Genomic DNA, 27,141 nt, shown 5'->3' with positions numbered 1-27,141 from the left:
GGGTATCTGTATTATGCATGATGGATTGTCTGGGTATCTGTATTAAACATGATAGATGGTCTGGGTATCTGTATTAAACATGATGAATGGTCTGGGTATCTGTTTTAAACATGATGGATGGTCTGGGTATCTGTATTAAACATGATGGATGGTCTAGGTTGGCTGAGCCTTGTGAGAACCAGGGCTTTCTGCTAACTAATCTATTCTTTCAACACCAAACCAGGTATGGAATTCTCTCGTTGTTCTGTATGTTGTTCTTTCTTTCAGTCTGTGTCATGTATATTGGCGAGATAGGGCACAGATTCCCAGGCCAGGGTGGTTTTAAAAGGGGACACCACAGAGAAGCTTTTCAGAGTGAAAATATTTGACTACATTTTAGTACTGCTGCTGGGCCCGTTGCACAAATGGATGTGCATGCAGTGATTTAAAACTTCGCCACAGGGCCTTGGAAGCTAACATTCAGCAACATGTTTGGTTTGAGCTAAGCTATCATTCCGATTGGGCACGCATATGAACATACACACACAGGCTTTCACCCCTAAACCCACCGCTAAGTAAGTCTCTTCCAACAGCCTCTGAAGGAGTCCTATCCTCCCACCAACCCTTCATGATTCAGCTCTATGAGACCCCCCAGGCTTATCCACAGGTGTATGCCAGGGTTGCTTTAATTAGCCCAGAGAAGGGCACTGAGGTCTCAGAGGGAGGGGAGGAGCAGACTGTATCAGTGCCAACCAACGCCTCCTTCCCTCCACTAATACGCCAATCAGCCACTTCTCATGGGCCCTCCTGACACCAGCACGCCACCGGGTTCCCCTAACAAAGGCTGGAGTGGCAGCTCAGCTCAGTGTGCAATGACACGCATCACAACACAACAACTTGAGGGATCAGAACACAACATGAAGGAACACACGTACAATAACACAATTCCAGGTAAAGCAAAGCCATGAACTATAAACCGTAATAACCTTTCTCCCACACTCGCTGTTTCCCTTGCTCTCCTGCCTAATAGGATATACTGTATCTGTACTAAGTTCACAAAGGTTGTTATTTCCATTGAATGTATAAAGTGAATCATTAATAAAGTGAATAATTGACAGTTGCTTACTCAGTATCTGGAGCTACAAAACCCTGGATCATTGTTATTCTAACTTCCGCGACACATATAAGGCCCTCCCCCGGGGGGATTTTTGGAAAAGCTGACCACGACTCCATTTTGTTGCTTCCAGCCTACAGACAGAAACTAAAACAAGAAGCTCCCGCGCTCAGGTCTGTTCAACGCTGGTCCGACCAATCTGATTCCACGCTTCAAGACTGCTTCGATCACGTGGATTGGGATATGTTCCGCATTGCATCCAACAACAACATTGACGAATACGCTGATGCAGTGAGCGAGTTCATTAGAAAGTGCATCGGCGATGCTACACCCACAGCAACGTTTAAAACATTCCCAAACCAGAAACTGTGGATTGATGGCAGCATTCGCGCGAAACTGAAAGCACAAACCACTGCTTTTAATCAGGGCAAGGTGACCGGAAACATGACCAAAATACAAACAGTGTAGCTATTCCCTCCTCACGGCAATCAAACAAGCTAAGTGTCAGTATAGAGACAAAGTAGAGTCACAATTCAACGGCTCAGACACAAGAGGTATGTGGCAGGGTCTACAGTCAATCACGGATTACAAAAAGAAAACCAGCCCCGTTGCAGACCAGGATGTCTTGCTCCCAGACAGACTAAATAACTTTTTTGCTCGCTTTGAGGACAATACAGTGCCACTGACATGGCCCACTACCAAAACCTGCGGGCTCTCCTTCACTGCAGCCGACGTGAGTAAAACATTTAAATGTGTTAACCCTCGCAAGGCTGCAGGCCCAGACGGCATCCCCAGCCGTGTCCTCAGAGCATGCGCAGACCAGCTTGCTGGTGTGTTTACGGACATATTCAATCAATCCTTATCCCAGTCTGCTGTTCCCACATGCTTCAAGAGGGCCACCATTGTTCCTGTTCCCAAGAAAGCTAAGGTAACTGAGCTAAACGACTACCGCCCCGTAGCACTCACTTCCGTCATCATTAAGTGCTTTGAGAGACTAATCAAGGACCATATCACCTCCACCCTACCTGACACCCTAGACCCACTCCAATTTGCTTACCGCCCCAATAGGTCCACAGACGACGCAATCGCAACCACACTGCACACTGCCCTAACCCATCTGGACAAGAGGAATACCTATGTGAGAATGCTGTTCATCGACTACAGCTCAGCATTTAACACCATAGTACCCTCCAACTCAATCATCAAGTTTGCGGACGACACTACAGTGGTAGGCTTGACTACCAACAACGACGAGACGGCCTACAGGGAGGAGGTGTGTCAGGAAAATAACCGCTCGGAGTGTGGTGTCAGGAAAATAACCTCACACTCAACGTCAACAAAACAAAGGAGATGATTGTGGACTTCAGGAAACAGCAGAAGGAGCACCCCCCTATCCACATCGACGGGACAGTAGTGGAGAGGGTAGTAAGTGAAGTTCCTCGGCATACACGTACAAACTGGATTGGTCCACCCACACAGACAGCGTTGTGAAGAAGGCACAGCAGCGCCTCAAGAAATTCGGCTTGTCACCAAAAGCACTCACCAAAAGCACTCACTGCCTGGTACGGCAACTGCTCCGCCCACAACCGTAAGGCTTTCCAGAGGGTAGTTAGATCTGCAAAACGCATCACCGGGGGCAAACTACCTGCCCTCCAGGACACCTACACCACCCGATGTCACAGGAAGGCCATAAAGATCATCAAGGACAACAACCACCCAAGCCACTGCTATCATCCAGAAGGCGAGGTCAGTACAGGTGCATCACAGCAGGGACAGAGAGACTGAAAAACTACTTCTATCGCAAGGCCATCAGACTGTTAAACAGCCACCACTAACATTGAGTGGCTGCTGCCAACATACTGACTCAACTCCAGCCACTTTAATAATAGAAATTGATGGAAATTGATGTAAAAATGTATCACTAGCCACTTTAAACAATGCCACTTAATATAATGTTTACATACCTTACATTACTTATCTCATATGTATATGTATATACTGTACTCTATATCATCTACTGCATCTTGCCATCTTTATGTAATACATGTATCGATAGCCACTTTAAACCATGCCACTTTATGTTTATATACCCTACATTACTCATCTCATATGTATATACTGTACTCTATACCATCTACTGCATCTTGCCTATGCTGTTCTGTACCATCACTCATTCATATATCTTTATGTACATATTCTTTATCCCTTTACACTTGTGTGTATAAGGTAGTGTCATGTATTGTCATATTATGTCTTGTTCCTGTTCTTTCTCTTCACTCCGCCTCCCTCTGCTGGTCGTATTAGGTTACCTTCTCTTCCTCACCTTCCCCAGCTGCTCCTCATCTTCTCTAACTACCTCGTTCACCCTTTTCCCACCTGTTCCCTTTTTCTCTCTGATTAGGTCTCTATTTCTCTCTCTGTTCCTGCTTCTGTCTTTGTCAGATTCTCGTTTGAGTTTCTCATGCCAGAACCAAACTATCGTCTCGTCTGCTTCACCCTTGTCCTGTCCTGTCGGAATCTGCCTGTTCATCTGATGCTACGTGTGATCAGGTACCTCTGTCCTCTACGACCCGCGCCTACCCAGAGAGACCAGCAGTCTGTCGCCGCTAACCCAGCTATTCTCCTCTCCCGCCGGAGCAGGGTTTTTTTTTGTTAAGAAGAAGGACGGGTTCCTGCGCCCCTGCATAGATTATCGAGGGCTGAATGACATAACAGTGAAGAATCGTTATCCGCTCCCTCTTATGCCTTCGAGATCCTGCAGGGAGCCAGGTTTTTCACTAAGTTGGACCTTCGTAACGCTTACCATCTCGTGCGCATCAGGGAGGGGGACTAGTGGAAGACGGCGTTTAACACTCCGTTAGGGCACTTTGAATACCGGGTTCTTCCTTTCGGCCTCGCTAACGCTCCAGCTGTCTTTCAGGCATTAGTCAATGACGTTCTGAGAGACATGCTGAACATCTTTGTTTTCGTTTACCTTGACGATATCCTGATTTTTTCACCGTCACTCCAGATTCATGTTCAGCACGTTCGACGTGTCCTCCAGCGCCTTTTAGAGAATTGTCTTTTTGTGAAGGCTGAGAAGTGCACTTTTCATGCCTCCTCCGTCACATTTCTCGGTTCTGTTATTTCCGCTGAAGGCATTAAGATGGATCCCGCTAAGGTCCAAGCTGTCATTGATTGGCCCGTCCCTAAGTCACGCGTCGAGCTGCAGCGCTTTCTCGGCTTCGCAAATTTCTATTGTCGTTTCATCCGTAATTTCGGTCAGGTGGCAGCTCCTCTCACAGCTCTTACTTCTGTCAAGACGTGCTTTAAGTGGTCCGTTTCCACCCAGGGAGCTTTTGATCTCCTCAAGAATCGTTTTACATCCGCACCTATCCTTGTTACACCTGACGTCTCTAGACAGTTCGTTGTCGAGGTTGACGCGTCAGAGGTGGGCGTGGGAGCCATTCTTTCTCAGCGCTCCCTCTCTGACGACAAGGTCCACCCTTGCGCGTATTTTTCTCATCGCCTGTCGCCGTCGGAACGTAACTATGATGTGGGTAACCGCGAACTGCTCGCCATCCGCTTAGCCCTAGGCGAATGGCGACAGTGGTTGGAGGGGGCGACCGTTCCTTTTGTCGTTTGGACTGACCATAGGAACCTTGAGTACATCCGTTCTGCCAAACGACTTAATGCACGTCAGGCTCGTTGGGCGCTGTTTTTCGCTCGTTTCGAGTTCGTAATTTCTTATCGTCCGGGCTCTAAGAACACCAAGCCTGATGCTTTATCTTGTCTCTTCAGTTCTTCAGTAGCCTCCACTGACCCCGAGGGGATTCTCCCTGAGGGGCGTGTTGTCGGGTTGACTGTCTGGGGAATTGAGAGGCAGGTAAAGCAAGCACTCACTCACACTCCGTCGCCGCGCGCTTGTCCTAGGAACCTTCTTTTCGTTCCCGTTCCTACTCGTCTGGCCGTTCTTCAGTGGGCTCACTCTGCCAAGTTAGCCGGCCACCCCGGCGTTCGGGGTACGCTTGCTTCCATTCGCCAGCGTTTTTGGTGGCCCACTCGGGAGCATGACACGCGTCATTTCGTGGCTGCTTGTTCGGTCTGCGCGCAGACTAAGTCCGGTAACTCCCCTCCTGCCGGCCGTCTCAGACCGCTTCCCATTCCCTCTCGACCGTGGTCTCACATCGCCTTAGATTTTATCACCGGACTGCCTTCGTCAGCGGGGAAGACTGCTATTCTTACGGTTGTCGATAGGTTCTCTAAGGCGGCTCATTTTATTCCCCTCGCTAAGCTCCCTTCTGCTAAAGAGACGGCACAAATCATCATCGAGAATGTTTTCAGAATTCATGGCCTTCCGTCAGACGTCGTTTCGGACAGGGGTCCGCAATTCACGTCTCAATTTTGGAGGGAGTTTTGCCGTTTGATTGGGGCTTCCGTCAGTCTCTCTTCCGGCTTTCACCCCCAGTCTAACGGTCAAGCAGAACGGGCCAATCAGACTATTGGTCGCATCTTACGCAGTCTTTCTTTTCGTAACCCTGCGTCTTGGTCAGAACAGCTCCCCTGGGCAGAATACGCCCACAACTCGCTTCCTTCGTCTGCGACCGGGCTATCTCCTTTTCAGAGCAGCCTCGGGTACCAGCCTCCGCTGTTCTCGTCTCAGTTCGCCGAGTCCAGCGTCCCCTCCGCTCAGGCTTTTGTCCAACGTTGCGAGCGCACCTGGAAGAGGGTCAGGTCTGCACTTTGCCGTTATAGGGCGCAGACTGTGAGAGCCGCTAATAAGCGTAGAACTAAGAGTCCTAGATATTGTCACGGTCAGAGAGTTTGGCTCTCCACTCAGAACCTTCCCCTTAAGACAGCTTCTCGCAAGTTGACCACGCGGTTCATTGGTCCGTTCCGTATTTCTCAGATCATTAATCCTGTCGCAGTGCGACTTCTTCTTCCGCGATATCTTCGTCGCGTCCACCCGGTCTTCCATGTCTCCTGTGTTAAGCCCGTTCTTCGCGCCCCAGCTCGTCTTCCCCCCCCCCCATCCTTGTCGAGGGCGCACCTATCTACAGGGTCCGTAAGATTTTGGACATGCGTCCTCTGGGCCGTGGTCATCAGTACCTAGTGGATTGGGAGGGGTACGGTCCTGAGGAAAGGAGTTGGGTTCCCTCTCGGGACGTGCTGGACCGTTCGCTGATCGATGATTTCCTCCGTTGCCGCCAGGTTTCCTCCTCGAGTGCGCCAGGAGGCGCTCGGTGAGTGGGGGGGTACTGTCATGTATTGTCATATTATGTCTTGTTCCTGTTCTTTCTCTTCACTCCGCCTCCCTCTGCTGGTCGTATTAGGTTACCTTCTCTTCCTCTCCTTCCCCAGCTGCTCCTCATCTTCTCTAACTACCTCGTTCACCCTTTTCCCACCTGTTCCCTTTTTCTCTCTGATTAGGTCTCTATTTCTCTCTCTGTTCCTGCTTCTGTCTTTGTCAGATTCTCGTTTGAGTTTCTCATGCCAGAACCAAACTATCGTCTCGTCTGCTTCATCCTTGTCCTGTCCTGTCGGAATCTGCCTGTTCATCTGATGCTACGTGTGATCAGGTACCTCTGTCCTCTACGACCCGCGCCTACCCAGAGAGACCAGCAGTCTGTCGCCGCTAACCCAGCTATTCTCCTCTGCTGCTAAGAAGGGGACTCTAACCCAGCTATTCTCCTCTGCTGCTAGAAGGGGAACTCTTCTGTGAATATCAGAAGGACTTTATGATTTATTTGTCGCCCTCTCTGCGGGTTGTTTATTTTGCCATTATATACATTTGAAGAGGATCTATGTCTTACCTGTGTTTTGACATTAAAGGACTCTGTTTTTGTTAAACCGCTTTTGGGTCCTCACTCACGTGCATAACAGGTAGTAGTTGTGGAATTGTTAGGTTAGATTACTCGTTGGTTATTACTGCATTGTCGGAACTAGAAGTGCAAGCATTTCGCTACACTCGCATTAACATCTGCTAACCATGTGTATGTGACAAATAACATTTGATTTACAGGTGTTAACTTCTTGCTCCTACTTGAGACGCAGATGTCTCAAGTAGACACCTGGAAATGCAAATGCGCTACGCTAAATGCTAAATGTACTCGTTAAAACTCAAACGTTCATCAAAATGCACATGCAGGGTATTGAAATAAAGCTACACTCGTTGTGAACCTAGCCAACAAGTCAGATTTTTTAAATGCTTTTCGGCGAAAGCATGAGAAGCTATTATCTGATAGCATGCAACACCTCAAAATGCCTGAATGCGACGTAAACATAGATTTAGCTTACACAAAATGCAGAAATAAAATATAAAACATTCATTACCTTTGACGAGCTTCTTTCTTGGCACTCCTATATGCCCCATAAACATCACTATTGGGTCTTTTTTTCGTTTAAATCGGTCCATATATACCCAAAATAGCTTTCTATGGAAGCTGTGTCATTCAGAAAAAAACATTGTTTTTAAACGCTGCGTCATTTTTTAAAATTAAAAAAGTTGACGATAAACTTTCACAAAACACTTCGAAATACTTTTGTAATCCAACTTTAGGTATTAGTAAACGTTTATAATCTATCAAAATGATTACAGGGCGATGTGTATTCAATAGCTCCTCGTCTTCAAATCAATGGCTGCCAATGTGCACATTCAAAACATCCTGGTGGAGACCGGAAGAAATTGAATCCAGTTAGTTGGATTTACCAAGAAAAAACTCCCTGGAAAATGATGACAATGGCGACATCGTGTGGAATCCGTAGGAATTGCATGCAGGTCCATAATTAATTTTGTGCCCTTTTAACAACCCATGAAAGTGACGCATGGAAATTATTTTTAGCTTTCAGAGAGCAGTTTTTCTTGCGTTTTTCGATGAAACACACGATCTGTTATAGTCACAGCCGTGATTTAACCAGTTTTAGAAACTTCAGAGTGTTTTCTATCCACACATACTAATCATATGCATATACTATATTCCTGGCATGAGTAGCAGGACGCTGAAAAGTTGCGCGATTTTTAACAGAATGTTCGAAAAAGGAAGGGGTAGACTTAAGAGGACATATTTCTGTGAGTATGTATTCTACACTCTTAGAAAAATCTTGTGCTATCTATAACATAAAAGGGTTGTTTGGCTGTCCTCATAGGAGAACCCTTTGAAGAACCATTTTCTGGTTCCAGGTAGGACCCATTTGGGTTTCATGTAGAACCCTTTCCATAGAGTGTTCTACATGGAACCCAAGAGTTCAATCTGGAACCAAAAAGAGTTATCCTATGGGGACAGCCAAAGAGCCCCGTTGGAACCCTTTTTTCTAAGAGTGTATGAAAAAACAAAAACTATTCCAGAAGTTTATTATTTGCCATGTTTTCAGTTTCCATGGAAAAGAGTTTGCGTTACATAACTGTAACTGGACACCAGGAAGAGTCGCTGCTGCTTTATCCTGATAAAATACTGAATACTAAATCATGGAAGACTGCGTGCCTGTCTGCAATGTCAAGGCCCGGTTATGAAACCAACATTAATGTGCAGCGTTGCAAAGGGACACAGTGGTGCTTGATGGTAGTTGGGAGGCAATGGGGATTTGCTCTGTGTAAACGTCAGACCAGGCAGCAACAAAAATACTCTTTGATTCATTCTTCAGGTTTTCTCTCCCTCCATATTTTCCTGTAATCCCCAATGTTTTTTTCTATGCAAGGCCCAAATCAAAAGCTCTAATATCAGATCAATATGTTTTCACAGATATAATCAATGGATCACAACCACAGAGAATGTGGATATCCTCATTTAGAATTTGGCTAACAGAGCAAAAATGCTGTAGGTAATCAAGGTCATTCTTGCAGGTACATGTGGTGTGGGAGAGCCCTACCACTCAGAGGGGAGTATGTGGTGTAGATGTCTCCCACACTATCTCCAGAGGTAGTGTGGGCGACATCTCTTCAAGAGAGATTTGAATCTAGATCCGTCTCTTTAGACTACACAAGTATCTCTCCTGGACTTAGTTTGTGTCGTCAAAGAAGTGTAGTGTAAAGAGGCCCTAAGAATGCTGGGCTCATTGGGAAATGTGCCATTCATTATGGATAAGGACCATGGATGACTCCTTAAGTTTCTCTACAAGGTGGAGGCTAGACATTTGTTTAACAATTATTTTACCAGGTAAGTTGATTGAGAAAACATTCTCATTTACAGCAATCACCTGGTGGAATAGTTACAGGGGAAACTACAAACTGGGGATGATTAGGTGACCATGATGGTATGAAGGCCAGATTGGGAATTTAGCCAGGACACCAGGGTTAACACCCCTACTCTTACTACAAGTGCCATGGGCTTTTTAGTGACCATAGTGAGTCAGAACACCTGTTTAACGTCCCATCCAAAAGACAGCAACCTACACAGGGCAATGGGATATTTTTTTTAGACCAGAGGGAAGAGTGCTTCCTACTGGCCCTCCAACACCACTTCCAGTAGCATCTGGTCTCTCATCCAGGGACCAAAACTGCTTAACTTCAGAAGCAAGCCAGCAGTGGGATGCAGGGCGGTATGTTGCTGGCAAAGAACAATGAGAGATTGATTGGATCACCTAGCGTATACAAGAAACTAGACCGACTACTTAATCTATGAGAGGAGGAGACTTTTATACCCAATCAAATGCGTAGGGGAGGGACAACATGAGGCAATGTTCACAGATAAGGTACTTACAATGACATACCACTCTGTTACCTGCTAAGACATTTCCCTTTTTCATCCTCTATTTCATTCTAAGTAAGCATTTCACTCGACTCTAAAAGGAAGTCTATATTTAGATGTATATTTTCCTCCCACATGTTGTTTACTCATTTCACCTCCTTTTCTCACCTTGAGCATGTCTCTCAGGTTATTAAAGGGTCAGGAGGGATGAGTCAGAGTTGTCATGACCTTTTTGTAGAGAGACCTCAGGGGATGCCTGCCGAGACTCCCTGGAAATAGTTTAAACACATTGAAACAGCCAACACTGGGGAAACAGGCAGATGAGTGATGTAAATAAATAAATGAAGTAGAAGTGCTTCAGTATTATGAACAACTTTGTCCTAGACTCACAAGTCTACTGGAGTCACTGAACAATGGTAACGACACAACAGGTAGTGGTAGCAATAGAATGACAGAACGCTGTTGTGCTCCTGAGCAGGGTAGCTAATTAACCTGAACTGCTTGAGTAAACCAACGTCAACTTGTATACAATACTGCATGCTTAGCTGAACAAGCAAGCCAATGAAAAGCATACTACAATGTCCTTGTGAGTGTATGAGTGAATTCAAGGGACAAAAATAGGCAAGAAAGACCTATTAAGTTACATTGCATGGGATGTGCAAAAGTAACCTTGGCAGTATCTTTTTCTTCGCACTGTATCAAGTCGTTTCACACCTTTGGATCAGTGTGAAATTGACAGTCAATCAAACGGGGCTTGACACGTGCTGAGTTGACTGAAATCCTACCTACTCCACCTGCCTTGGATAAACCTGTTACCTCATGTCACAGCCAGAGTGTATGTGGAAGTGTCTAGATGTGTGGGTGCAAAGGTTTGTGTGTGCAAAGGTAAGAGTGCCAGCAGTGTGCTAGGGATAGCAGTGAGGAACAGGCTGTCAAATGGTTGGTACTATATGTAGCCGTGTCGTCTGATTCTGTAGCCTGTGTCTGGGTCAGATATCAGAGCCCTGGTGGACAGCCTCACGTGTAGCAGACAGATGGAGTCAGAGTGGATATATTCACCCACATGCACAGCTGTTAAGACCTGTGCGAGGTCAGTACAGGTGCATTCAAGCTGGGACCGAGAGACTGAAAAACAGCTTCTATCGCAAGGCCATCAGACTGCTAAACAGCAATCACTAACTCAGAGAGGCTGCTGCCTAGATAGAGACTCAAATCACTGGCCACTTTAATAAATATATCACTAGTCACTTTAAACAGTGCCACTTTAATAATGTTAACATATCTAACATTACTCATCGCAAATGTATATATTGTACCTTATACCATCTATTGCACTTACCCTATGCCGCTAGGCCATCGGTCATCCATATATTCATACAGTTGAAGTCGGGAGTTTACATAACCCTTAGCCAAATACATTTAAAGTTTTCAGTTTTTCATAATTCCTGACATTTAATCCTAGTAAAAATTCTCTGTTTTAGGATCACCACTTTATTTGAAATTTCAAAATAATAGTAGAGAATGATGCATTTTAGCTTTTATTTCTTTCATCACATTCCCAGTGGGTCAGAAGTTTACATACACTCAATTAGTATTTGGTAGCAGTGCCTTTAAATGGTTTAACTTCTTTGGGGTACCCCCTTCTTCTCAATTTCCGCCTAAAGACTTTCCCTAATCTAACTGCCTGTATGTAGCTCAGGCCCAGAAGCAAGGATATGCATATTATTGGTATCATTTGAAAGGAAACACTCTGAATTTTGTGGAAATGTGAATTGAATGTAGGAGAATATAACACAGTAGATCTTGTTGAAGAAAATACAAGGAAATAAACATACGTTTTCTGTTTTTTATTGTTGCTGCATCCTCTTTCAAAGGAACAAGAACAGCCAAACATACAGATAGGATTCTGAGGATGATTTGAATGAAGAACATAAGATGACAACATTAGTTTGGCAAAGTTTTAGACAGGTAACTTCAAAAATGAGCGAGCTACATGACATTGAGCATGAAGTCACCCAGGTGTCCCACCCACACAAATGTACCCAAATGTACCCAAGTGGCCGAATTGGTACAGTGATACATTTGGAAGGAAAGAACTATATAAAAATACATAAATGCTATTCTAACACACCCCCAAAAAATATATATTAAAAATATTAAAAATAAATAAATAATAATAATTAAACATAAACAAATATCAAGGGTAACTATTTACACATTTTCTATTTACAATATTGTCAAGACCCTCAGTCCTCTACACAATATTGTGCTGCTGGTGCCATGACCCATAGCAGTCTGCTGTAAAGCATAGGCTTACTGAACAGGTGGTGCTGGTGATGGGGAATTTCCTGTGACAAAGGGCACAACGACGCCTCCCTACTGTGCCCTTTTTGCCCTGAGGCACATTCATGCCTGCAGAGTGGGCAGGTGAACACCACTGGTTGGAGCAGAAGGGACAGAGGTAGAGGGGACAGAAGGTGCTGCAGTGGACTTGCTGTAGCTAGCAAGCTCCTGGATGAGCAGCTCCCTGAAGGCTAGCTGTGAGATGGGGGGCTGTCCACAGCTCTTGGCCATTTCCTTCTGGAGGATGAAGGCATTCACCACAGCAATATCAATGAAATTATAGAAAAATGTCTTGTACCATTTCATGGTCTTGTGGACAACATTGTAGTATCCTATCAGTGCATCTGACAGGTCCACACCTCCCATGCCCTTGTTGTAGTCCTTCACAGCAGCTGGAATGGGGACATTTTTTGTGGTCTATGCCCCGCTACCGTCCTTCACACGCCTGACGACGTGATCGCCACTGAAGGACTTGTGGATAGTTGTGCACATGACCACCTCTCTGGTATCCATCCACTTTACAAAGAGCAGGCCATTTTCACGAATCCATCGCATGGTACCCCGCTCAGCCCGCTTAGGCATGTCGTTCACCTTTGTTTTTGGAAAGCCCACTCTGTTGGTCCGAATGGTGCCACAAGCCCACACATCGCGCTTCCTCTGCTCTGTAAACAGAATAGGGCTTGTGTAGAAGTTGTCCACAAATAGTTTGTAGCCTTTCCCCAGCAGTTGAAAATCCAATAACTCCATAACGGAATCAGAACTCTGTCCATTACCGGTAGCAAAACTGAAAGATTTATCTTCCTGAAGCAACTCCGTCTCGCTTTCTCTATAAATATCCTCAATCATTTGGGTTAAATCTGTATACCTAGACTTTGTTTTAGCATTTCCTGATTTATTCGCCATAATTTAAATATATAAACTTGCCGAAAATGCTATTGACTCTGTACTGCTATGCGTAACACTCGTGGCTCCGTCAAGTAGGATTTGCAATGGCGAATGAACTTATTTTACGGCAGAGTTTACAACAAAGGCTGGTCTTCGAACGTATAACCATTACATATTGCCGTTTACCCCAGCTCATTGGCTATCTTCCAAGCTAGATTTCAAGATGATCAGTGGTCATTGGGCCAAAATACAGTCAATCAACGATAGACCGGTCCTACCATTGGTGCGCAATGACGTCATTGATTGGTGTCTTCAAATCGGTTTGTTTCGGTCAATACGTCCCGGGGAAAGAACCATCAAGTATGGATGTGTTAATAACAACCAGTGGATTGCAATGAAACCAACCATGACTGGATAAACGTTTGTTTAGTGTGTGTAATTACCACGAACGCTTCGTCCAAAGTTGAATGAGATGGAAATCACGACGCAAGCGGTTTACAAATATTTCGTGTTAGGCTATAAAAATGGATGTTATCAAACAAAATGAACATTCACTGTGTAGTTAGGACACTTGGCATTGCCACCAGAGGAAGATCTTCAAAGGTAAGCAATTTTTTTTTTTTTGTTATTTCTGACTTCCGTGACGCTAATGCTTGGTTGGAAAATGCTAGTAATACTTGTGTGTGCGGGGTGCTGTCCTCAGAAAATCGCATGGTTTGCTTTCACAGTAAAGCCTTTTTGAAATCTGACACAGCGGCTGGAATAATAAGACGTTCATCTTTTAAATGATGTAAGATACATGTATTTCCAAGAATGTTTAATTTAACGAATGGTGTATTTAGAATGTTAGCGCTCTGCAGTTTAACCGGATGTTGGCCTGGTGGGACGTTAGCGTCTCACCTACCATAGAGAGGTTAACTTGGGTCAAACGTTTCAAGTAGCCTTCCACAAGCTTCCCACAATAAGTTGGGTGAATTGTGGCCCATTCCTCCTGACAGAGCTGGTGTAACTGAGTCAGGTTGGTAGGCCTCCTTGCTCGCACACGCCTTTTCAGTTGTGCCCACAAATTTTCTATAGGATTGAGGTCAGGGTTTTGTGATGGCCACTCCAATACCTTGACTTTGTTGTCCTTAAGTAATCTTTGGAGGTACATCCACAGGTACACCTCCAATTGACTCAAATTATGTCAATTAGCCTATCAGAAGCTTCTAAAGCCATGACATAATTTTCTGGAATTTTCCATGCTGTTTAAAGGTACAGTCAACTTAGTGTATGTAAACTTCTGACCCACTGGAATTGTGACACAGTGAATTATAAGTGAAATGATCTGTCCGTAAACAATTGTTGGAAAAATTACTTGTGTCATGCACACAGTAGAAGTCCTAACCGACTTGCCAGAAATATAGTTTGTTAACAAGAAATTTGTGGAGTGGTTGAAAAACGAGTTTTAATGACTCCAACCGAAGTGTATGTAAACTTCCGACTTCAACTGTATGTACATATTCTTATTCCATCCCTTTAGATTTATGTGTATTAGGTAGTTGTTGGGGAATTGTTTGATTACTTGTTAGACATTACTGCACTGTCGGAACTAGAAGCACAAGCATTTCGCTACACTCACATTAACATTTGCAAACCACCTGTATGTGACCAATACAATTGTATTTGATTTGCTAACAGCAGGACAGCCATAAAAGCACTCAACGCCAGTATCTTACTCTTTTAACCATTCACATAAAGCTAATAATGCTTTCTATTGAGCTGCTTGGATAACCGTTGGCCCATGCAGCTGATAATGCTTCTGAATGATGAGTTTAGTGTGAGTGTAGTACCATATAAAGTTATAAAAAAGAAGTATCAATTGGGTTAGAAGTAGAAGTAGTATTTATTTACTGAGCATGCACACACAGCATAGAGCATTTAACTCATATCCACTGACGTCCTTTATAACTTCAAACCCTCATCAGCTAGTACTGAGCAATACATTTATTACTACATGGGGAAGGTTGACTAACGGTATCTACTAAATTGGCTGCAGGCAGGGCTTCTTCCTATTTTTACTGAGCTAGATTCATCATTGGATGTCGTTATTAAGACCTCAGATGACGGCGTCAGTGATTGCCTGGAAGTAAAGATAAGTAATGAAATAACATCTGCTATATGAGCGAATTCTCCTCCGATTGTGCTGGAAGAGCAATTTCAGGGTATTAAAGAATATGGAGTTGATTAATTTGAAATCCAATGCAGATGTAGAAAAGATTATAAACATGTTCAGGGGGACTCAGTCATTTATTATAAGGAGGACACAATAACATGCTATTGCGGACTTTCAACTCTCCTGGGACATGATTCCAAACAATAAAGGACAAAACTGGCTCTGCACCTTACACAGTGTTCTAGAACTGAGCTGACTGAAGTAATACATTTTATGCATGAGCTCTGAAACGAATACAATGGATTCTATTCCTTCTCTTCTGTGAAAATAATGACATTTTCTGTGGCTGGAAAGCATGCTACTGCACATGTAATAAGTATTTTCTTTCCTATACATGAGAGAACAGATCTATAGCTGTAACCTATTTACTGTAAGACGAGGTGGGAGGAATGAAAGAAACACAGGGGTTCTAATGGGTAACCTTGTAGTGCCCCCCCCCCTCTCCCACCCACCCACCCTCTCTCTTTCTTTCTCTTCCTCTCTCTTCGCTCTCTCCCTCCCTCATCTCTCTTCTCATCTCTCTATGACAGAAGGTTTTCTCTAGAGCCCCAGCTCAGACCGCATACTTGCTCTGTTCTCTCTGTGAGGCAACTGTTGAACAAAATGGACTCTTAAAAGAAAGAAAAAATAGAAAAAGATCGATGTGAGAAAAAGGATTTTAAAATAGGACCAACCTGAGGGAGCGAGAGAGAGGGAGCGTGAGAGAAACAGAGAGAGAGAGAGAGAGTGAGAGAGAGAGTGAGAGAGAGAGAGTGAGAGATAAAGAGGATAACAGAGGAAGGATTACTCAAAATCATAAAGACATCAATTGAGGAAAAGCATCACTTTAAGTAAAGTATACCCATTATCAAACATCGTTAAATACCTATTATCATTGGAACAGTGAAACCCTTATGAATTCTAAATGCTAAAGTCTGCTAAAGTCTTCTGAGATGTTTCATTAAGCCTGGAAATGTACTTGAATAGAAATGGGTTGACGGCAGGGTTTCCGTTAGAAAAATGTGGCGCTGGATATTTGCCCAGCAGCATTTTCATTTACCGCAAACTTGAGAAATCTACCAGACCCATATGCATTTGGTGCGTAACCTGATTAGGGCGTTCATCCAGGGTGCTCAGAATAACAAAAATCACATTTAGATTATGGTAATTCATATGAACAGGACATACAAGTCGAGGATGCAACGATGTGCGATACTTCTTACCGAATTCTGATGTACACTTTGAAGATGTTAGAATTCCTTTCCACATTTACTTTTCCCCAGCCAAGAAGATGAGTAATGAACAGCAAAATCACTAGCCTATGTCAATCTACTATCCCCCATAGAACAAAATCGACCTATTCTATTGGTCAGTTTGTTGAGAAAGAAATAGCCTATTCCAAACAGACTCTGGAACAGTTGTGGGACGATAGTGCCCAAATTCATACAACCAGAAGGCCTAGTTTACATATAAAATATTAAAAAGCAACAAATCTGATGCAACAGATCAGAACGTTTAGCTTAAAATGTTGATAAACTATACTTTCTTCACATTATAGCTAAGCACAGCGATGCACACTGCAATGTTTGTTCCATAATGCAATTAGCGGGAAAACACCGTGCATGTGAGTGGTTTCATGTGACAGAGATTTCATTGGGAAAGAGGGGAGATCTAATATGCAACAACTAGCATCTTGCTGCTAATAGGACTAGTATTCTGCCTTTGGCTACAAGACAATGAAAGAAAAGTTGATATTAAATCATTGTCCACGGATATGGTATGACTTTGGCTAGGTTACTTGAAAGCAAGGTAAGACATGCCTCATAATAAACACAGCAAAAAAAGAAAAGTCCTCTCACTGTCAACTGCATTTACAGTGCCTTGCGAAAGTATTCGGCCCCTTGAACTTTACAACCTTTTGCCACATTTCAGGCTTCAAACATAAAGATATAAAACTGTATTTTTTTGTGAAGAATCAACAACAAGTGGGACACAATCATGAAGTGGAACGACATTTATTGGATATTTCAAACTTTTTTAACAAATCAAAAACTGAAAAATTGGGCGTGCAAAATTATTCAGCCCCCTTAAGTTAATACTTTGTAGCGCCACCTTTTGCTGTGATTACAGCTGTAAGTCGCTTGGGGTATGTCTCTATCAGTTTTGCACATCGAGAGACTGACATTTTTTTCCCATTCCTCCTTGCAAAACAGCTCGAGCTCAGTGAGGTTGGATGGAGAGCATTTCTGAACAGCAGTTTTCAGTTCTTTCCACAGATTCTCGATTGGATTCAGGTCTGGACTTTGACTTGGCCATTCTAACACCTGGATATGTTTATTTTTGAACCATTCCATTGGTTCCATTCCATTCCAGTATCTCGGACCTGCCTGGTGTGTTCCTTGTTCTTCATGACGCTCTCTGCGCTTTTAACGGACCTCTGAGACTATCACAGTGCAGGTGCATTTATACGGAGACTTGATTACACACAGGTGGATTGTATTTATCATCATTAGTCATTTAGGTCAACATTGGATCATTCAGAGATCCTCACTGAACTTCTGGAGAGAGTTTGCTGCACTGAAAGTAAAGGGGCTGAATAATTTTGCACGCCCAATTTTTCAGTTTATGATTTGTTAAAAAAGTTCAAAATATCCAATAAATGTTGTTCCACTTCATGATTGTGTCCCACTTGTTGTTGATTCTTTACAAAAAAATACAGTTTTATATCTTTATGTTTGAAGCCTGAAATGTGGCAAAAGGTCGCAAAGTTCAAGGGGGCCGAATACTTTCGCAAGGCACTGTATTTTCAGGAAACTTCACGTGTAAATATTTGTATGAACATAACAAGATTCAACAACTGAGACATAAACTGAACAAGTTCCACAGACATGTGACTAACAGAAATTCAATAATGTGTCACTGAACAAAGGGGGGGTCAAAATCAAAAGTAACAGTCAGAATCTGGTGTGGCCACCAGCTGCATTAAGTACTCCTCATGGACTGCACCAGATTTGCCAGTTCTTCCTGTGAGATGTTACCCCACTCTTCCACCAAGGCACCTGCAAGTTCCCGGACATTTCTGGAGGGAATGGCCCTAGCCCTCACCCTCCGATCCAACAGGTCCCAGACGTACTTAATGGGATTGAGATCCGTCGCCCATAGGCGACGTTGTTGCCGGTGATGTCTGAGGACCTTCCTTACAACAGGCCTACAAGCCCTCAGTCCAGCCTCTCTCAGCCTATTGCGGACAGTCTGGGCACTGATGGAGGGATTATGCATCTTTCTTTTGGTGTTTTTCAGAGTCAGTAGAAATGCCTCTTTTAGTGTCCTAAGTTTTCATAACTGTGACCTTAATTGCCTACCGTCTGTAAGCTGTTAGTGTCTAACGACTGTTCCACAGGTGCATGTTCATGAATAGTTTATGGTTCATTGAACAAGCATGGGAAAAAGTGTTCAAACCCTTTACAATGAAGATCTGTGAAGTTATTTGTATTTTCAAAGAATTGTCTTTGAAAGACAGGGTCCTGACAACGGGACATTTCGTTTTTTGCTGAGATTATGTATTCAAACGATTCAGTATATGTTTTCAAAATGCATACTGCCTCCAGTTCATTGCAAAGTGGTGTGTGAAGCGCTGATGAAGCATGCCTTCTGTTGCCTATGCATTTGCTGTTTGAGATTTTCCATTCAAAGGCTCTGTATTTGTATGCTGTACGCATGTGATAAATAAGATACATAACGAATATACTGTACACGTGCCAATTTAATTCCACTAAATTATGCAAATGAACCTATACACCAATAAGCATGACCAGTCAAATGTATTTAAAGTACATTGACTGGTATTTCCATCAATGAATAGACTAAAAAGCATCATTTCGCAATTTGATTTTTTTTTCTTCTCCCAGACAATTGGTCGGCACCAATTTTATTTATCGGCTTTTCTATTTTTTTATCGGTCAAAATGCGGCTACTACCAGTTGACGGGTTCCATCGCAGTATGGCTGAGGCTGTCTGGCTGGGTAGTTAGTTAGGGTTGAGGCAGTGAGGAGAGAGGCTGCCTGGCTGGGTAGTTAGTTAGGGTTGAGGCAGTGAGGAAAGAGGCTGCCTGGCTGGATAGTTAGTTAGGGTTGAGGCAGTGAGAAGAGAGGCTGTCTGGTAAGAAGGTTGAGGCAATGAGAAGAATAACGGTTTACAGCGAGGAGCCTGCTGCCAGAGCAGAGTCTGCTAATGAACACAGTGGGAGAGCCAGCCTCGTTATTGTTGACACATCTTTTGAAACGTTGCAACAAGGAGACAGGCTAGGAGGTTCGACTGGGGCTGTCAAACATCTCACAAACTAGTTTAATTGCTCAGGGAGATAGAAACACATGTAGATCATTAGATTGTTTCCTTCCTTCTTCCCCTCAAATGCACCTGCTTGGCAATTAGAGCTGGAGAGCATTTGCAGTTCTGTCTATTCTTTACACAGCGTTTCTCGAGCTGAATCTGTCTGATATTTTATTTCATTAAAACCTTTCTGTTATTCATTATGATTGATTTGTTCATTTATTTCTGGGTGAGATAAGTCTACAGCACCATGGCAGTTGTCAAGCTGTGCAGTGAGGCGACAGTACACTCCCCAAGAAACTGAAACTGACCAAGTGAACATGATATCCTGCCCCCAAAAATAGGCTACTACACAGGTCTATATTACAGGACCCCAATACAATAACTTATTAGAATTTGTGGCAGCTAGTGCTGCTGTATAATTATCTAACACGAGGCTCTCCAAACGTGTTCCTACCATCCTCCAGGTTTTCACTCCCAACCCTAATTTAGGGCACTTGCTTCTACAAATTAGCTGGTTGATAAGCTGAGTCAGGTTCATTACAAGTGGGGTTGGAATGAAAATGTACAGAAGGGTAGCTCTCCAGGGACAGGGTTGGAGAGCCCTGATCTAGCACATTAAATCCTAGCAGGTATTGTACAGTAAAGCGCCTTAGCCCAATGTCAGGAGTGACTTATCTCTGACACACACTGAACACGAGACTGTCTTGTTTTAGAGATGCTAGTGAGTTTTGAAGGTTCTAGGCCATGCGTACCGTATCACTGCTCTGATGTCAGTTTGCTGTTAGCTGTTTATTTGTTTGCGTTGGTGTTATGGCAGTAGCTGTCCCGGTGTGTGGATGTGCAAACGGGCAGACGGACGGACTCACCAGGCCTGCGACTTCCTCCTGGGCACGCTCTGTCTCATCCACTTGGAGTGAGGGGTCAGGTGGAATATCAGCTGTCTGCAGATCTTGTCGGACGACTTCAGCGTGTCCTTCTCCTGTAATACACACATATACAAAAACACACAAACCCACACACTTTAATCTCTTCTGCTGGCGGCTACAGCTGAAAAAAGGCCTCAAAAGGTTTCAAAGGGCTTAAAAAGTGTCTGGCATTCAAATAGAGGAATAATCAAATGACTGCTCTATTTGACTTTCTGAAGTGAATTAATGTAACGAAAACATGATTATTTTCCTTTCCGACATCATGAACAACTGAATTTGACCCCTTTGTTGAGAATTGGTTGATGTACATTGTATATGTAAAAGTACATATCTTTACTAAATCATATCCAATCGAATGACCGTGTCCATAATATACAGTGCTGAATATCTTGCAAGAGATTGAAAACTCTTAGGAATGTGTTTACAACAAATGCACCTGTTGTTCTGATTTCAAGGTAGTCTTAACCACATTTAGCACAATAGGTAAACTTGTGACTCCATAGAATGAATTTATACATTTAGAAGCCAAAGGCAGAACCTCTTGGATACACATATTTCAATGGACCATTGTATCACTTACGGCCTTGTAACCCCTATTATGACACATTGAGCTGTGGAGAGGAGGCTGTTTACTTTGTTCCTAGAATGTTGGTTTAAAAGGTAGTTATTTATAATTGTCTGATCCCCTTCACTTATCACTCTACAAACAATCCAACCTTTTGACTGCTTTCACCAAATGATCTCAAGGCTCTTCTCATTTGTCCATCCAACATGGTTGCCTCAAGCATTTTATACATAAAAATATGCTTTAGCATCTCTGTCAGTCTCCCTCTCTTCTCCTCCTTGGTCTCGCTCCAGCTCTTTCTCCCTTGCTTTTTCTCTCCCCCCCCCCCCCCCTCTCTCTCTCTCTCGCTCTCCCTTCCTCTGTCAAAGACTTTAAACGGATTGGGTTGAGCAGAGCAGGGTAAATCTAATTAATGGTACAACACAACAACAAGAAAGAGGCAATGCAGCAAAAGAGAAAAAAGACAGGGGCAATTTACTTCAGGCGATTAACCATTCCCACTCCTCCCACTCTGTGTGGCACAAAACATGCCTCATACACTTCAAACCTTCCAGCGTTTCGTTTCAGGCAATGAAATGACAGTGAGAACACCATTACATTATTTGTTATGTTAAATCTTGGTGGGAAAGGGGTTAACTGAATGGAAGTAGTCGTAGACAAGCTATTGACTCTAATCTGGAAATAACATGTTCTTCTCTTTGATGTGAATTCGGGCATTGTCAACATGGCATCTGTTTAACATTGTTCAAAACATGTTTTTCACTCAAATTCAAACACGATTCTGAATATTCAAAGACTTAGACGACCACAAGGCTCGAGTTAGATATACAGTTCTATAGCTGAATGCACATTAATAGTAATGAAGCAGTGAAACGTTTTGATGAGTTGTTGTTTGCATTTGATTGTCAATCCCTTGAAGCATAGAGGTGAAGGAGGAAGAACCGTGACTGGACCTGCAGCTGAGGCCCTGAGGCACAGCAGACCAACTCACTAAATCCCTGTCACATTTCACCACCCCCTAGGCATACCACGTAATTTCAAGATAATTATGTCATTTTTTGGTCGAGACGTTCATCAATGAGACTACAACATATATACTCCCACTCAAAAAGACAGACAAAAGTTTGTTGAATTTCCAGTGTGTTGTCACTATTGCAGTCAACCATCTAAAAGCACAACCAAATTCCAATGGATAAACAATGTCAGATTTCTGGTTTAATGGTCACCCACATATCCATCACTGCACTTTCAACCATTTAAAAGCACAGCAAAGTTCAAATCAGATATTTGTTTATTTATACAACAGTTTAATGTGTTATCACTGTGCTTCTAATAGCAGAACCAAATGACCTGGATTGCAGTTGAGATTACATGTGATCAATGCCGTTCGAAATTCTGTGCAGATTATTACAGCAATTGTGAAGATCTCCACTGACCTGCGATGACCTATGCATGCTGTCTTGAACATGCACGCCTTAGATGATTACATAAGAAGAAATGTATAGTAATCTCCAAATGTGACCATGGATGTGTTACTTATTTTAAGGTTGAATGTTACATTAGCTTGTAGTTTGTCTTAACTTTAGGCCATTTACTGTATTAGCAAAAGTAATATTGAATTGTGTTTGGTTGACAACGCAACATTTCAACATCATGTCTCCATCTCAACCAAAAATCCAAGTTACAGAATAGGAATAAATCTAACGAAATCAAACTTTAAATGCACTTTAAATCAAGTTGGATTTGAATTACTCCTATTATTTAACTTAGATATTGGTTGAGATGGAGACATGAATCCAACATATCAATTATTAATTTGTAGACAAACTGGAATTAAAGCCAGACTAAGTCAGTGGAACAGATGGAACTATCCAAGCAGAAGATACATCTCCTTCAAATGTTGATATTTGGTTGCGTTGACAACCAAACACAATTCAATATCACTGAAAATCATAACATTTGAAATCAGGGGTTTAAACCCTAGGTTTATTGTATTGTTTTTTTGTTGTTGAATTCTGGGTTGAATTGAAACAATAGCTGTTGATGACTTTGCAAATGCCATATAGGCCTAAATAGCATCATTGATGTTTTATGAGTGATAAAGGGCGCTTTCACACATCCCCTTATGATCCGTTTCCTGGACCGTTTGGTACCCTGATTCACGCTATAGAGCATGTGTGAAACGCAAACGAATCCTGGACCTGCGTGAGGAGTGGGTCCAAGATCCAGGACAAAAGTACCAGGTATTGCGACATTCCCACTCCTCCCACTCTGTGTGGCACAAAATATGCCTCATACACTTCAAACCTTCCAGCGTTTCGTTTCAGGCAATGAAATGACAGTGAGAACACCATTACAGTATTTGTTATGTTAAATCTTGGTGGGAAAGGGGTTAACTGAATGGAAGTAGTCGTAGACAAGCTATTGACTCTAATCTGGAAATAACATGTTCTTCTCTTTGATGTGAAAAGTATACTGTAGAATTCTCACAAAACGCTTCAGGAAACCAAACCAGGGTATCAAATGTCATATGTGAAAACGCAGTATGATCACATTTCATTTGACCTGGGTAAAACCCTGGATGGGAGGCCAAAGGGTAGCTGTAGATAGATCAATTCTCCAGCACAAGGTGCTGCTGAGCTTATTCTTTTTTTATTCTGATTGTGGATTTAATGTTGAACATCCCACGTTGTTTTAAAGGTACAAATGTAACATATTTTATTTGTCTATGTTAAAATTTGGTTACCACGATGACACATAGATTCTATGTCATTATACGTTGACAAATTACGTTGCATCAACGTTGATTCAACCAATTTGTTCCCAGTAGGAAGCCAGGCGGTCACAGCGGAGAACACCCCTGCCAACCCCTCATGACCCACTCACCCCTACCAAAAAAACTAAAATCCAATACACACCATCCTAGGTATGCTGCCCTTATTAAAAGATCTGATTTCAAAGTAGCCTTTTTTCAAAAGTATTTTTCATAATCTGTTAAAGAGAAGAAGTGCTTAATAGTTCAACTTTTCTATCTACTGTATTTCACAATGTGTTGCTAGATCTCTCTGGGCACCAGTTTAAACAAGATGAGCCTGTTAGCTGGGCACAGCTGTCTGTCTTTGTTATTATTGGAAAGTGTGCCCCTTCCCTGCATATTCCTCTGGGAAGCCATTTATTGGGAAAAGAGCTTATCAAAAGATGCCTGGTACATCTTTAAAGCAAGGGAAAGGTCAACCACATCAATCTGAGAGATTCAAGATCCCAGTAAATTCATTTAGACTAGAAGATGATGAAAACAAAGTCTTTTAGGAAGGAGAAAACACTTTTGGCTGAAAACTCTATATGAAAACTCTATATGAGCTATTGTCTGCTTAATTTTTTCTTGGCAGTAAATTCATTATTTTAGATCAATTGTACACTATTACCTATTTTCATGCAAGTGAATACTGAAGAAAAAGTAACAAGCAACAGAAGATACTGTGTTGTAAGTTGTGTACGTTGTTGAAATGACACAACACTGTGACTGACCTACTTCTGGCCATTAGTTATAAATAGGTGCCGATGTCTCGGGCACCCCAAGAGTGAACACGTGCACACACACAGGAATCGTTTAGAGACTAATCTTAACGACTGTATGGATACTGGCATCAGTTGGAAGGCTGGAACCAAACCAAGTAGCCTAGCAGTCACATTTCAAAAAGACTGACCGTCATGTACATGCTCTTGAATTGACCCTTGCAGCTGTGGATTCCTAAACGTTCTATTTTCTGTGCCTGATCTCATTTGATGTTCCCTGACAACAGCACGGCTGAGGATGTCGAGATCAACAGCCAGACGGTACGATGGGCTTACCCTCTTTGGGCACTGCATGTCTTTGGCCAGGCTGAGCAGGAGCTCATGGGAGATTGGATCCACCAGGTTGAGAAAGGCTGCATTCTTATAGAGGATATCATTAAGGGATGTTCCCTGGAGTCCCAAGTCCTGTGGGAACACAGAGAAGGAGAGAAAAATCAATCATCTGTGTTTCCTTTCAATCATTCCAAAGTCCAACAGAGCGTGAATTTCAATATTTTTTAAAGTGAAAGTCATGAATCGTTAGGCATTAAACTGACATGGCGTGGACTGCTTAATGGTTAACAGAATGTATTTACATAATAATTTCATCATCCACTTGCCTCATGATGTTCACTTTTCAAGCCGAGAGGATTTTACAGTAAGAGTGTCACATGGGACAAGGCACAGGGAGGGCTGGGATGTGGCATGAGGGGTATGTGGGGTTAAAGCAGGACAATTTCTCCCAAAATAACATTCCAACAGATACATAACAACTAAAGTGATGTGCTGTACCGTCATTCACCCCTAAAGCCCTGGGTCTTTACACATACAACACTGAACACACTCCAGTTATCTAAGAACAACCTCTAAAAACACCATGCAGGCACTTAAGAGAGAAACGGTTCAAGTCTACAGAAGTCCAGTTCCTCACCGTCTTCTCTGGAATTCAAATGGCAGGCGGGTGTGATGTGCAGACTGGTTTAATAACAATGAGGAATGAGAAAACATCCCCAGAGGTTGTTCTTACTAGTATAATCTGCAGGGTGGCTGCTATTTGCAGTGACAGTGTAAATATATTGAGGCAAAGGAATCTGCAAACTTCCGGTAATGCTCTGAGGGCTGCTGCTGGTGAGGGATGTCATCTCGGAGCCCGAGTTAGAGAGGTAAACGCTTTGAGACACATCAAAGGGTCTTCGACGTAGCCCTCACCCACCTGCCCTACCGAGGAGGATGACATCAACCAAACAGACACAGCAAGTCCTGAAACAAATTAGCTGAAACCGCAGGCAATATGTGAAGGAGAGGCTCAAAAACAAAACCCCACCACAATGAAAGGTTAAGACGGAGTAGAGCAGAGGACAAAAATGAAATTTGGAAAATATTTCTCCTCCTCTTGCTTATAACTTGGTTTGCTAATGTGTTCAGCGTCAAATATGGGGGCTATATAATATCAAGAAAAATTATACTAAATATTATTTTCTCCTCCTCTGTTCTACAGTACGTGCAAAGCTGCTGTAAATCTGTTTACTTGCTGGACATGCAACGTGAAGATAGTATCAGGCGAGGGCTTAGTGCTATACATGTAAGCTGCTGTAAAGAGGCTGTATAGGAGGAGGCTGGGGACTCTATGCTATGTTAAGCAGAACCTACAGTCTGACAGGCCAAACACTGAAGGCTACAGTGAAAGCTCTGAGGCAAATTCCCACCAGCACTTTCTCCTCCTCCTCCAGCTTTCTGGCTGATTTATTACACTTGAGCTCTCTGGGATTCCCTGACTCCGGGCCATTCTCCAGTGCTCCCTTTATGACAAGGAAACATACCCCAACAAAATACAGTAAACAAGTCCCAAACAACAACAGCATAGAGATAGGCCTATATAGTAGATCATTTTCAAATGAGTATGTTGAAAATGTGTTCAATCATCAAGTAGGTCAACTATGACCAATTTTGTGTAATATTGGAAGAAACCCAGCAGTCATCAGCCTTGAAGAAAATGCCATGGTTCTAAATCTATTACAGTAGGTATGTTTTTTTCTCTGGGTACACAGTAAACAACATTGTGTGATGTCTGCATTGGTGTGGCGGCTCAACACTGCATGGGTTAATCTGACAGAATAACTGACATGCCACTGCGTCTCTCATGTTCCACCATCTCTGTGTGAAGGGTGTTTCATTTTGTCACTGACAGTGTGTCTGCGTCGCCGTCTCTGCATGAAAGTTGTCTTCAGATCACTCCACAAAGCCTGTTCCGTAGGCTGCCTGCATATCTAATATGATTGCTGTCTTTTCAACCAAGAATTGAGTGCTGAGAGTTTGGAATTTGAGAACACCCATCCCACATCCACAGCTCATTAGGAACCTATTAAAACGTATTGCATAGAGCCCCACAACCAGTCCCGGAGTCTGTTGCCTGCTTTGAGTTTTCTTTGACAATTTGACAAGTGGGATTATTAGACATAATAATCCTCTAAAATTGCTCACATCTAACACTTGCCTTTCAAAAACTATGAATAAAAGGGAATAAAAACATAAAACACTGTGACACTTTCTGTGTTCTGAAAGAGTACATTTTCATACACCCAAGT

The 27,141-nt window shown here is 42.9% G+C and overlaps 1 protein-coding gene across 1 annotated transcript in view; it reads right to left on the bottom strand.

The window, feature by feature from the left end:
• LOC139408735 (leucine rich repeat containing 75Bb) overlaps positions 1-27,141 on the bottom strand; it is a 57,664-nt gene that overhangs the window by 11,216 nt on the left and 19,307 nt on the right. Inside the window, exons 2-3 of the mRNA XM_071152990.1 lie at positions 24,854-24,982; positions 20,377-20,489 (exon numbers count right to left, since the gene is read on the bottom strand). Coding sequence (XP_071009091.1) covers positions 20,377-20,489; positions 24,854-24,982 — 242 coding nt within the window. The remainder of the gene's footprint in view (positions 1-20,376; positions 20,490-24,853; positions 24,983-27,141) is intronic.

Source organism: Oncorhynchus clarkii, chromosome 5, assembly GCF_045791955.1.
Source record: "Oncorhynchus clarkii lewisi isolate Uvic-CL-2024 chromosome 5, UVic_Ocla_1.0, whole genome shotgun sequence".
Taxonomy (NCBI): Eukaryota; Metazoa; Chordata; class Actinopteri; order Salmoniformes; family Salmonidae; genus Oncorhynchus; species Oncorhynchus clarkii.
Note: the sequence above shows the minus strand (reverse complement) of the source record. Positions and strands in the feature narration are given on the sequence as shown.